Source organism: Sitodiplosis mosellana, unplaced genomic scaffold (genome assembly GCF_009176505.1).
Source record: "Sitodiplosis mosellana isolate CC-2019 unplaced genomic scaffold, AAFC_SMos_1.0 Smas_scaffold_3587, whole genome shotgun sequence".
Taxonomy (NCBI): Eukaryota; Metazoa; Arthropoda; class Insecta; order Diptera; family Cecidomyiidae; genus Sitodiplosis; species Sitodiplosis mosellana.
This window is the reverse complement of record NW_022598829.1, coordinates 56-12252: the sequence shown is the minus strand read 5'-3', so window position 1 is coordinate 12252 and position 12197 is coordinate 56. Positions and strand designations below refer to the sequence as shown.

At 38.1% G+C, this 12197-nt stretch overlaps 3 protein-coding genes and 1 long non-coding RNA gene across 4 annotated transcripts; 2 read left to right on the top strand and 2 right to left on the bottom strand.

Moving 5' to 3' along the window:
- Positions 1-2017: 2017 nt before the first annotated feature.
- On the bottom strand, positions 2018-2725 carry LOC129571871 (putative uncharacterized protein DDB_G0282129). The gene has a single exon (XM_055451744.1). The coding sequence runs from the start codon at positions 2723-2725 to the stop codon at positions 2018-2020; it is 708 nt and encodes a 235-aa protein (XP_055307719.1).
- Positions 2726-3970: 1245 nt separating this feature from the next.
- On the top strand, positions 3971-4771 carry LOC129571870 (putative nuclease HARBI1). Its single transcript, XM_055451743.1, has 3 exons — positions 3971-4502; positions 4615-4636; positions 4741-4771. Exons 1-3 carry the CDS (start codon positions 3971-3973, stop codon positions 4769-4771), a joined length of 585 nt encoding a protein of 194 aa, XP_055307718.1.
- Positions 4772-4819: 48 nt separating this feature from the next.
- LOC129571872 (uncharacterized) lies at positions 4820-5803 on the bottom strand. Its single transcript, XR_008688352.1, has 2 exons — positions 5560-5803; positions 4820-5296 (listed from the first exon to the last, which is right to left on the bottom strand). It is a non-coding gene; the product is annotated as an uncharacterized LOC129571872 (long non-coding RNA).
- Positions 5804-9498: 3695 nt separating this feature from the next.
- On the top strand, positions 9499-11057 carry LOC129571873 (uncharacterized). Its single transcript, XM_055451746.1, has 2 exons — positions 9499-10080; positions 10203-11057. Exons 1-2 carry the CDS (start codon positions 9499-9501, stop codon positions 11055-11057), a joined length of 1437 nt encoding a protein of 478 aa, XP_055307721.1.
- Positions 11058-12197: the final 1140 nt, after the last annotated feature.

The window sequence follows — 12197 nt, the reverse complement described above, 5'->3', positions numbered from 1 at the left end:
CCCATTCAAACATCCGTGGAAATGATATAGCCGACGAATTAGCCAAAAAGGCAGCGGATATTCGAGCGATTGGGCCGGAGCCATTCCTTTCGGTGAGCTACTCACTTATAAAGAAAGAGGTCACAATATGGCTCAATCAACGGCAGCAACTTAATTGGCAAGGAAACTTTAGATGTGAGCAAACGAAGGCGTTCGTTTTACACCCACATGAAAAGGTGACCAAACAATTAACGAGTTTAACAAAGCAAGATATAAGAATAGCGGCAGGGCTCATCACAGGCCACGCTAAAACCAATTATCACCTAAGAAAAATGGGTTTTCGTGACGACCCTGACTGCAGACTCTGTGGAAGGGGAACGGAAACGACGACGCATATTATCTGTGAATGTGCGAGGCTCAGTGACGTACGCAGCAGAACCTTCGGAAACGCTGTGATACTGCCGCGAAATGCACTCGACATACACAAGATCGTAAAATATTACCACGAAGCGTGCAAACAACACCATTGCTTTAAACGAATTTTTGACATTCCATAGAGTCGAACGGATCGGATTGATTACAAAGTACATCGAATTAAAAGATGTTACTAGCGGGCGTCTCGCAATAGGCTGAATTCAGCCTGAGCGACGAGTCTTTGACTCCCTGCATTTATCCAATAATCCAATAATCCAATACTTTGACGAACCGCATATCAGTTTACAAAAAGATCGCTTTAACCAGAATGGACGAAGGTGACAACATGGAAGATCACTTGAACAATTTGATCGGTCTTTTCCAAACACTAAATGACTTGGGTGATTCAGCAAGTGAACAATGGAAAATAGGCATTGTCTTTGCAAGTTTACCTCAATCCTATTCTCCACTTGTAACAGCGCTGGAAGCAAGACCTGATGAAGATTTGTGTTGGAGCCTTGTTTATACGAAACTTCTAGATGAATGGCAACGCCAAAATGAACAAGAAGAGCAAAAAATGAAGTTCAAAGAAGAAAAAGTTATGAAAATCTCCAATTCAAATCAAACAACTTTTTGTTATTTTTGCAAAAAGGGTACACACAAAATGCAAGACTGTTACAAACTCAAGAGACTGTTATCAAATGTTCACCGAAATTGAAAAATTCCAACAAGGAGAGCATGAGAAGAAAATGAACGCAGTACACCTTGAGAAGAAAATGAACGAAGCTAATCAAATAGATTCTGAAGACACAGAAATGATTTTAAGCATCGTAGCAAGTCCTGAAGTAGTCGAAAAATTAAATCAAACAGAAGAAACTCCAAAAGCTACTCATTTATTGAATCAAATCAATATATGGAGACAACTAAGAGAGTTTCAAATCACTAACGAAGCAAACATTGAGAATAAAGTAAAATTCTTGTCACATCTTTTTGGTCAAATGAAAGATTTAGACAACGAATTAACAGACGTTCAGAAGATAGCTGTTACTGCAAACCAACTGCCCAAAGAATACAACAAATTTGTTCAGGAATTTGACTCAAAGGGAGTTTACGAGTGGAATAAGTTCAAACAAAACCTATTCGAACAATGGAAGCTGGACCAAGCTGCTCGAAAAGACAACGGAAAATCAACCAGAAGAGTGGGAAATCAGAGATTACTACTACAAAAGGGAGCGAGTGCAAAAATGGATCAATTCAAGTACATCACGAAACCAACCAAATCAAGGCTATGAAGAATCACAGCAAGAAGAAAAAGGGGAGAAAGAATAAAAAAAGAAGGTGTTAAAAAAGGAAAACTGGCGAAATACAAAATCTCAGGTGTATCTTTGGAATCGAGAAAACAAAGAAGATAGAATCATCAAATTAAAATGGATCAAGCAAGAGCACAGTGAAATTAAAGAATATCATAGTGATTAATTCATCCGAAGATCAGATCAACGCTATGCTACCAAATGTTGAAATATTAAGATTGTAGTATACAATGAAATAATCGTAGTATGATATGAAATAATAAAATTAAATAAAAAGTGTCATTCTATTCAAAATACTCAAAACATACAGTTGTTCATTTAATCACTCCAACAATTTCGTCGCCCTCTTGCTCAGAATCCGAAGAATTAAAATGATTGTTCCTATTGTTATTATTATTATTGTTGTTATTTCTACCGTTTTCAGGATTCGAAGCGTCGTTATTACGATCGTTATTATTGTTGTTGTTTGGTGGCTGTTGGCTTTGAATCAAATTATTCGCTGTTGAATCTGTCGCGTTTCCCGAATTACCATTCGCCGTGTCTGTTGTTTTATCCGCTTCCGTCGGTTCTTTACTTGCTAATTCGACCAACTGATCGTCCGATTTTCCGTCAGTTTTTTCCCTTTCTACCGATAAGTTACCGACGGATTTGTCCTTCAAAACCGAATATGTCTCTTCGGCTGCTTCAAACGGATCGAAATGATAATGATCGACAACTGAACCGCCGTGGTGCGACTGTGTAATTCGATTTGGATCTAAAAATTGACTCTGTGCTTCTAAACCAGCAGCTCCGTCAAGCCAAGTCTCGTTCAAATTTTCTTGTACTGGATTTCTGTTGAAAATAAATGTTGAGGATGATTCGGGCACACTAAATATGAGCGATCTACGGCCTGTGGTCAAATCATGAACCGTACGATCTTCTATCGTTTTTAAATTTTTATCTAAGTCCGAAAAATGAGATAGATAGCCCGAATCGCTCTGTTTTTTATTATCGTTTTTCTTTGGCGGTGGCGTTCGTTGCATTGAAGAGTCGAATTCGAAAAGTGCACGAGTGGCAAATGCCAAATTCGATTTTAGGCTATGTGTGTTTAATTGTTTTTTAATAAGTCGGACGAAAACGAAAAGGTATGAAGAACAAATTCGGTTGTGCTTGCTGACTACTGAATTATGTATTTAATTGCACCATTTGATTTTAGCCGTGTGTGAATAATCGAAATCAACCAAAAAAAATGAACACTTCACTTTGAAACATGCAAATCAGTACTCACCTAACGACCTATCCCAACAATTAGCTCGTACTCGATTCTGATATTCTGCTGTCTCCAAGTTGGTGTCCAGTTACTCGTCTTCCGCTGCTGTTCGTTCCCACACTTTGGCCGCTTTCGTTCGTTTTTATGCTTCACCTCTGCTTTGCTTATGTTCTTCTTTGGGTCCCTTCGCTCGTTCTTCGTGGCTTACTGCACGTGTCTATGCAACGTGCGGGTTTTTTTTTCTCTCGGTTTTGTTCTGTGTATGGAATTCGCGTGTGTCTTTTTTTTCTTGCTTTTTCACATACACGAATGGAATTTGCTCGATGGTTTTTTTTTTCTCTCCGATATTCAAGTGTATGAATGGATTTTGCCCGATGTATTTTTCTATTCACTTTTTCGGTGCGTGAGTGGATTTTGATCTATGTTTTTCTATTATGCACTGTTTTGGTACACGAATAGTTTTTGCGTGATGATGATTTTTTATCACAAATCGCTCACTTGATTTCTCTGTGCACTTTCACTGACACGTGGAACTTTGATTTTTTCTTTTTCCCCCTTTTTTTTGGTTTCTATTGGTCTACGATTCCGTTATTTTTTTTTCGATGTTGTGAGTCTTTCGTTTGTTGCAGCGCCAATTTAGGTATTTTCCTCGATAGTTACCCTGGTGATGACCAAATCTCAGGCAGTTGCTTCGGTGGTTTACCCTGGTGATAATCAACTCTTTCCTTTTTATGCACAAATGACGCAAGACCAATTTTATTAACATACAATTCAAGACTGAAGTTTATTTCGTTACATGTTATTACATTTTGATATGCGCTATTCATTGATACGCCGCTCGTGCGGCGTCCGTCATGCGGCTATGCTTACCATAGTCGCACGAGTACGTTTGCCTCACTACACAGCGGCGAAAATCTCTCATTGGATAACCCTGTATTCATTTGTCATTCATTTGTTTCAGCGGCATTAAATTGTTTTGTTAATAATTGATGTGTTGAGTTTTTGTGAAAATCAAACTATGGAGAGATCAATCAATATGGAAAATTTTGAGTTGTTACAAGAAGAGTTTGACCATTTGGAGGATGAAATTCAAAGATTAACGACGGCCACCAAAAAACCATACAACATCAGAGTTCGCACAGATCCTATGAACATTTATTCTGAAAGTGAACTTCGACGACGTTTCCGATTGTCGAAAGACAGTGTGCGATACTTATATGATTTGATCGGTGCTGAGTTAGACCCATTGAAATCACGTGACGGGTTCACCATAAGTGGATTAGATAAAATTTTGCTCACTTCAAGGTATTACGCAACGGCCAGTTTTCATATTGCCACTGCCGATTTTTATGGTGTAAGCGAATCATCAGCGTGTAATATTGTGCCTATAGTTAGCGACAAGATTGCTGCTCTACGTGCACAATTCATACAAATGCCTGTTGTAGATGATGAAATTGAGCAAAACAAATGTGACTTTTTTAGCGTGGCTGGAATGCCGGGTATTATCGGAGCAGTGGATGGCACTTTGGTCAAAATCCAAGAAGTTGGCGGTACCCACAACAAAACGATGTTCTTTTGCAGAAAACAATAAGGTAATGTCGGGTCATTTGGGCCGGCTTAGCTTCTAATTTTAAACCTTCTTTTCATATGGGAATTTTTTAGAGTTTAAGGTATCGTTGGAAAGGTAACCTCCTAAGCTAACTTTTTGCCGAAGAAAGTCCTTCGATTGTGTCAGTGAAAAAAAATTATGTAAATTTTTCCAACTACCATTTTTTTGCCAAAAAAAAGGATGTCATTTGGGCCACTACAAAAAATCTGAAAAATAAGTGAAAATAAGTAATATAATGAAATAATAACACTGTATATCGACGTTTTGTTGCGTGTTTATTGATTTTTCGTCATGTACGATAAAAATTGACACTTTTTTTGGATTGTAATTCACTTTTTGTCATGTACAGAAAAAATGTTGGCGATTATTCGTCACTGTCATCTTGATCATCGACTTGGACGCTTTATTCGATTTGGACGCTTTATTCGCCTTTCTCTCAGCTTTCTTCTTTTCTGCATCCTCTCGTCTTGTCCGTTTTTCCTTCAATTCGCCAAGGTTTTCGGGCGATGTTAGCACGGCACTTTTCATTGGCTGCCGACCTCGTTTCGAAGTTTTTGGCTTTGGCGTTACTGCCTGTAATGGCCCGCTGAAAGCTGGTTCTTGGTATTCCGAATGCAACAGCGGACGAACGAACTGATTTATTTCCAATTTTCACGGCTTTGAGTGCAGTCGTTAAGACAGCTTAGTCAACTTTCCCTTGTTCGGTTTTTCGAGTATGCTTCGGCATTTTTAACACTATATTTGTAAAAAAACACGTTAAAATCTTTTTTACATTCACTAATTTCACTTGAAATACGATCATAAGTCATAAAAATGGCGTCTCTATGAAAACACACAAATCATGTTAGTGGCCCAACTGACCCGACACGAGTGGCCCAACAGAGCAAAAACGACGCCATTTTTGATGCAACCAAAAAAAAATCCATGATGAAATTTTGCCAGAATACTACGTAAATATCGAAAATAGATAAATTTTACAACAAATATACGATATTTACCTTCAACAATTGTCGGAAAATATTCAATTTCGAGTGGTCGGCAAAATGGTAAATTTGACTATTTTTCACAATTTTTTGTCATGTGTCTAGTTCACTAACAAGAAATGCGACTTGACTCGCCGGAATACCACCAATAGTGTTCATTTGGCAAGTCATTAACATAGCAGCAATGACATTTGACAGTCACTGTCAAATTTCGGAGATATGGCACCGGCCCAAATGACCCGACGGCCCAAATGACCCGACATTACCTTACTATGCAGTTAATACGCAAATAATATGTGATGCAAACGCGAAGGTACTCGATATAGTAGCAAGATGGCCTGGTAGTATACATGATGAGACGGTGTTCGTAAATTCGTATATATTTGAACGATTTTTACTTGGTGAATTCGCGCGCAATAATCGAATTTCAATTTTATTGGGTGATGGTGGCTATAGCTCACAGCCATTTTTAGCCACTCCGTTGAGAGCCACCAATCCAATGAATAGACTCCCAGAACGCATGTACCAAACAGCACATATTTCGACAAGGAACGTAGTCGAACGATTCATGGGCCAATGGAAACGAAGATTTCCATGTCTTTGGATCGGTATGAAGTTTCGCAAGTTGGAAACCGTTTTAAATGTCATTGTGGCGACCGCAGTGCTGCATAATATTTGTAAAAGTCGAGGCGATATGCAACCACCAACACTATCAGGAGAAGAAGAGCGACTTTATAACGCAGCGGTTCAACAAGAACGTGAATTTCATCAATCGCAACAACAGGGGCAGAGGCTGCCGAACACAATATTAAACGATTTCCTCAGAACATATTTTGAAAATGTGGCGAATGCTCAAGGTCAACAACAACAATGAAAACATTATGAAAATTATTCTATGTGGTCAATCAATAAAAAAATGTTATTAATACCACATTTGGTTTTATGATCAACCTAATGTGTTTTTTCCATTCATTTATGATTGTTTCTGTTGATTTTAGGATTTTTCACTTGAAATGGCGTTCAAATGATCAAAACATATTACAAATATCCTTTGGGAATCATAGTTTTTTTTTCTGAAATTCAGCTCATTTTGGTCAGTTTTTCAACTTCATTCGTCATTATTCATTGCTAAATTATGTTCTACATACATGATATGTCGATACAAATACCTCGCTAAAGTTAACCCTCGGACTTAAACCATGGTCAGAGCTCGGGTTAAAATCCGAGGGTTAAATCCTATTTAACCCTCGGGTTAACGGCCAATTTATGTTCTTTAACTCGCAATTTTAACTCCCGGGGGTTGAATATTTGTCAAAAGTTAAAGTTAACCCCCGGGGGTTAAAAATTTTGTATGGAAAGTACAGAGATGACTGAAGCGCACCGAGTGACTGAGCAACGGCCGCACCGCTACTGTGTTTGCGTGCGTAAGACATGCTCAGTGCGTTAGTGCGCTGTAGCACAGACGAAACCACTCCATGAAGTGCGTACAAGCTCACCAACAGTGTGCGCTCCGTCGCACCCGTAAACAATTAATGGTCGCAAATAAGGATACTCAGAAAAAACACAAAGAAAATAAACACTCAAATCTTTGCATGCTGTGTATGAATGCTAATGCACGTTCGAATAAGGCATACTTTATTATCGGCTTTCAGCGAAGATTTTTTGTTTTGTTTTGTTTTGAAATAATTTTTCTTTATTTGAATTCAGAATTCAACGCTTGAATTGTGCGATGAATAATCTTTGCTTCACCATTTCAATGCATTTTGAAACATGCACTTCGAAAAAAATCAATCGATCTGGGTTTCCTTCAACACGCACAGTAAACAAGTCTGAAACAAAACAAAGTAATGTAAACAATTGTCAAGTACTCATTTTGGCGAAGTAATTTTTATTACCTCTGGCGAATTGCATTTTGGCATCCTCCAAATCAATGTTATCGGGGTCCATTTCCGAAATTTGAGCCACACCAAATATGCCTTTCATCAACAAATTTGTGAATTTCAAATCGAACAATTCGCCATTCAAAGCCGTTTTCTGCTGATCGTTGTAGAACTCGAGTAGCCCATAAATTGCACTGGAAATCGTAACATCAGCACACGGAAAATAGCGATCGCCTTTGCCCTATTCGAAAAATTAACATGTTTTTAATGAAAAACAAGTGTAAATAGCACATCAGAAAATTTGATGTGTAATTATAACTCACGTCCAAAGCGAATATCATATGCCCAGCGACTGAATCGAAAAGCGATGTAGGAGCTGGATTGCTTACAGTCGTTGTTGAACTGTCGACCAATGAATTACTGTCATCAACACCGGTTAAGTTTCTAGTGCTCGCAATTGACTGTGCATTTGATTCAACACCAGTAGTAGCAGAATCGTTGTTTTGCGAAGAATTTTCGGATGAATTGTCATCGTATTGGAACAAATCATTGTCCAAATCATCGTCAATATGATTTTGTGGCTCTTGAGAAACCGAAGCAATTTCATCATCGACATCCATGACTGTTTCTTGCAAATCCTGTAGCTCCCCCGGGTCTAAGTCAGCGATCGCCATTTGGCGTTGTAATTGTTGCACCTTGCTTTGCAATCGATCGACTTCTTGTTCCAACTTAACATGCACCGTTTGGTTGCATGTTTGGTCGTCTGGGTCTGGAGCATGCCAGTCATATCGAACCAAATTTTCATTGTAGACAGCACCCAAGACCGGACGCGCTTTTTTCATGTGATTTTCGGCCGATTCAAATGTGTCTGTTTTCATTAAATCAGAATTTATTATAATTTCTTCATATTTTTCCTCTCAAATTATTTAAATAACTTACTGAATGCGTGTTTCATTTGTGCCTTATAGCATGCCGGGCCATCGGCGTACACTTCTTTGATTTCCAAACGAAAATTTGGATCCGCATCATTATCTTCGCAAAAAAACACTTTATGCAATTTTGTTTTACTTGCACCAACATTAAAAATTTGTGCCAAATCAAGAGATTGAAACCATTGAATTGGAATGACCACTTTTTTCGGTGGCTTGGTCACCAAAATCGCCGATACGTACATTTTCAATTTTCAAGGAAAATTATTTCACAACGACTTTACTGTTTGGCACACGGAATGATTTTGAGCGCGCAATACTGTTCGGATGATGCCTTTTGTTTGTGTTTGTGTGTGCGTGTGCGTGAAAGACACAATGACCGAATTTATGGTGGACGTTCATCTCCTTTTATCATAATGACATAATTTGCATCCATCTCATTTTATACAGCGTTCAATACACTGTCAATACATAATTGGCGCGTTAAACGTTAGTGATGACTTTTCACTAACACAATAATTCACACACTTTCTAGAAGTTTCTTTTCGTGAATTGTCTTTGTATAGGCGCCAAAAACGTTTTACATAAAATTTTCTCATCACATCATTCATCGTACAGTAAGCAGTCAAGTGTCGCTCTCTTTTCTGGCATATTTTATTCAAAATAATTTTGAAAAAACTACAATGAGCTCAGTATTCACATCAACTGATGCAAAAAAGTTATTCGGTGATATTTTCGTCCGCGATACATCGAAACAAAAATCGATTTGTATTTTAGAAAAAAATGGAAAACAATGTGGCGCTGGAATCAAAAGCACACGGCCGTTCAATTTAAAACGACACGTACAGAATGTTCACCCCGAATTTCAAAATCCAATCGTAAACAACGATATCATCGAAGTCTTGGAAGAGGACATACTGAATGTTTTCGCTGAAATGTTCACTGTAAATGGCCGCCCATTCAGTTTACTCAAAGATTCGGGATTTAGTAAAATGTACAAAATGTTGATTGAGCAAATTGAGCTCCACTCCAAGCAAAAAATACACGTCGATCTGAATAAAATCAAGGAACATATCGATTCGACGGCGCACGCAATAAAAGAAACTCTAAAAAAAGAAGTCAAAAATAAACCGATTGCTTTAATGATGGATATTGCCACGAAAAACAACAGAGCCATTTTGGGAATAAATATTCAGTATATAGTCGATAAACGAATCGTTCTTCGAACATTGGCTATGATTCGATTGAAAGAGTCACATACGGCAGTACATTTGGTTGAAGTGGTTTTAGGCATTTTGGCGGAGTTCGGAATCGCATTGGATCAACTATTTTCGGTGACCACCGATAATGCTGGCTATATGTTGTTGTCAAGTGAAATTTTAGATGAAATTGCAGAGGAAGATTCGGATGGCACTGAATACGCAGAAATGTCCGAAGAACAAATTGACGAAGAATTCTATCGACAGCTGCTGAAGGATACTGAGCAAGAATTTCTTCATTATACCACACCAGAACATGTGAAATCCATTCCGTGTGGTGCTCACCGATTTCAACTGGCAATCCAAGATGCATTTGCTGAATCATCAAAAGCTGATAATCTGATTGGAAAGATCCGAGGAGTGATGAAAAAACTGCGTACACCGAATTTGTGCAATGCTTTGAATGAGCAAAACATGAAAAAGCCATTTCTTGATAACAAAAGACGGTGGAATGGAAAATATTTTATGGTGAGAGTTTTTGAAATGAATAAGTTTTTAATAAAAAAACAGCTCACAATTGATTTTTGTCGCCTTGTTTCGTACGGCTCCGAATAAAAAAACACATGCGTTATTACTCATTCATTATTCAGGTAAAAAGGTGTTTGGAGCTAAGGGAATTCGTTGATATGATGGCAGTGACCGACAAAACATTTAAAATCACCGATGCAGAATGGCTTGATTTAGAAGAATTGCGAGACGTCCTTCATGATTGTGCCGAATTCACAAAAACCATTCAAGGCGTACAAATCACTCTCTCAGATTTTTATGCCGAGTGGGTTCAACTCAAATTGAAGCTGCAGCCAAAACAACGTATCAAATTCGTTGACAATCTCATCAAACACATGGGTAAGAGAGGGAACGATTTGCTAACCGATCCATTGGTTTTGGCATCATTGTTTTTGGACATGCGATACAGAGTGTTATTAAATACGAAACCAATACAAAAGCAACTGGCGATGAATCAATTAACACTGTTGTGGAAACGTGTTTGCTCGTTGCGGCCAGAAAATCAACAAGTTGAAAATACATCAGAAGCCACATCTGATACAGGCGGCACTGAAAATGATTCAAATGTTATGGATTCTTATTTAGATTCATTGGAGTCAAGTTCTTATCAGCCGTCAACAAACACAGCAAGCGAAGACATTATGTTTAAATTGCAACAATATAATGTCGAAGCCGAACAAAAGAAAAGAGAACCGAAAACACGACACCCAATGGATTTTTGGTATGAAAACCGGCATACGATGCCTGAACTATATGAATTGGCAAAATTGGTTTTTGCAGTATGCCCAACAGAAACGAGCGTTGAGCGTAATTTTTCTGGTTTGTCGTATGTTTTGAACAGATATCGAGGCAATTTAACGGATAAAAATTTAGAGACTATAATGTTTGTGCGATTAAATAAAGAATTATTTGACCGTGTCATTATTAAATTGCAATAAAAAAAATTATGAAACATTCGTATATTTTTTGTTTATAAACAAATGGTTGCGATTTTTTCTCTCTTCTCAGTCTTAGCAGCTTAGTTGGTACGCGCACACCGCACACACACATCAATGGCTCTCAGCAACAGAGTCAAAGTGCGCACTCAACGGTTCGACGAAGTGAGCGTAAACGCACGGAGTTGAAAATGACGCTGAATCGAGTTGCCGCAAACGCTACTGAGCGTGCGATTAGTCATCTCTGGTTCACAGTAAACTTTTAATAGTTCGAAGCTAGAAAAATGCTGAGTCGAAGTTCTTTCACACTGCTGCTCATTGGCTTGATGGTATCCGAGGTGAGTCGACAATTTCAGTCGATTTTTTTAAAAAATGTTCATGTTTGACTTTTCGTGGACAATTTGTGATAATTTTTTCTAAAATAATTTAAAAAATGAAAAGTGTCCTTTTTCCAAGTTCTTAAATTGAAAAAATTCTTCTATTCCAAAAAAATGCCCTCCGCAAACTTTTATTCTATTAAAAACAGTTGAAAACTGTTATTAATACATTTATAATTAATCTCATCCGTCGTTCCCATTCCAAATGTATCACTTTGATTCTATTTCCACAGTCCTTAATCGGAGATGTGAGCGGAGCACCACCCGGGAGGAACGGTAAGTTTGAAGTTTCATTTATTTATCCAGTTTAACTCTTAAATTCCATATACAAAGCACCCTGTAACGAAGATATGGGAACCTCATTTATGCTAAACCATACGGCGAAAATGCGGCAGAAAAAATCAGCAAAAGCCTTTAATGTTTCAAACGTTTCGGTTTGATGGCGCTGTCAGAAGCTCTCTGAAGCACATTAGAAGTAGTGAACGTGATTATGACAGATAATATCACGGACGACGATAGTCCGACAAGTGACGCTCCATAGACTGTGCAATGTGCATTTCAAGCCAAATATCAAAAATGCCAGTTTTTGCGTCACGAGTATATATACAGTAAATATGCTATTTTCCCAGGACAATCTTTGGGCCCCGGCATGTTAGCTACCGTTGGAAAGGTCTTGGCCCAAATAGTCGGAAACACCATATCCCCCATGCCTAAAGTGTGGTCTAGGCAAAAATAGAGCGGTTGGAAAATTTCGATAAATTTTCAA

Coding starts and splice junctions, on each gene's coding strand:
- LOC129571871 (XM_055451744.1), bottom strand. CDS start 2,725: ATGCAACGAACGCCACCGCCAAAGAAAAACGATAATAAAAAACAGAGC.
- LOC129571870 (XM_055451743.1), top strand. CDS start 3,971: ATGGAGAGATCAATCAATATGGAAAATTTTGAGTTGTTACAAGAAGAG. Junction 4,503..4,614: donor CAAAATCCAAGAAGTTGGCG/GTACCCACAACA, acceptor GGAATTTTTTAG/AGTTTAAGGTATCGTTGGAA. Junction 4,637..4,740: donor TTTAAGGTATCGTTGGAAAG/GTAACCTCCTAA, acceptor GCCAAAAAAAAG/GATGTCATTTGGGCCACTAC.
- LOC129571873 (XM_055451746.1), top strand. CDS start 9,499: ATGGATATTGCCACGAAAAACAACAGAGCCATTTTGGGAATAAATATT. Junction 10,081..10,202: donor GGAATGGAAAATATTTTATG/GTGAGAGTTTTT, acceptor TTCATTATTCAG/GTAAAAAGGTGTTTGGAGCT.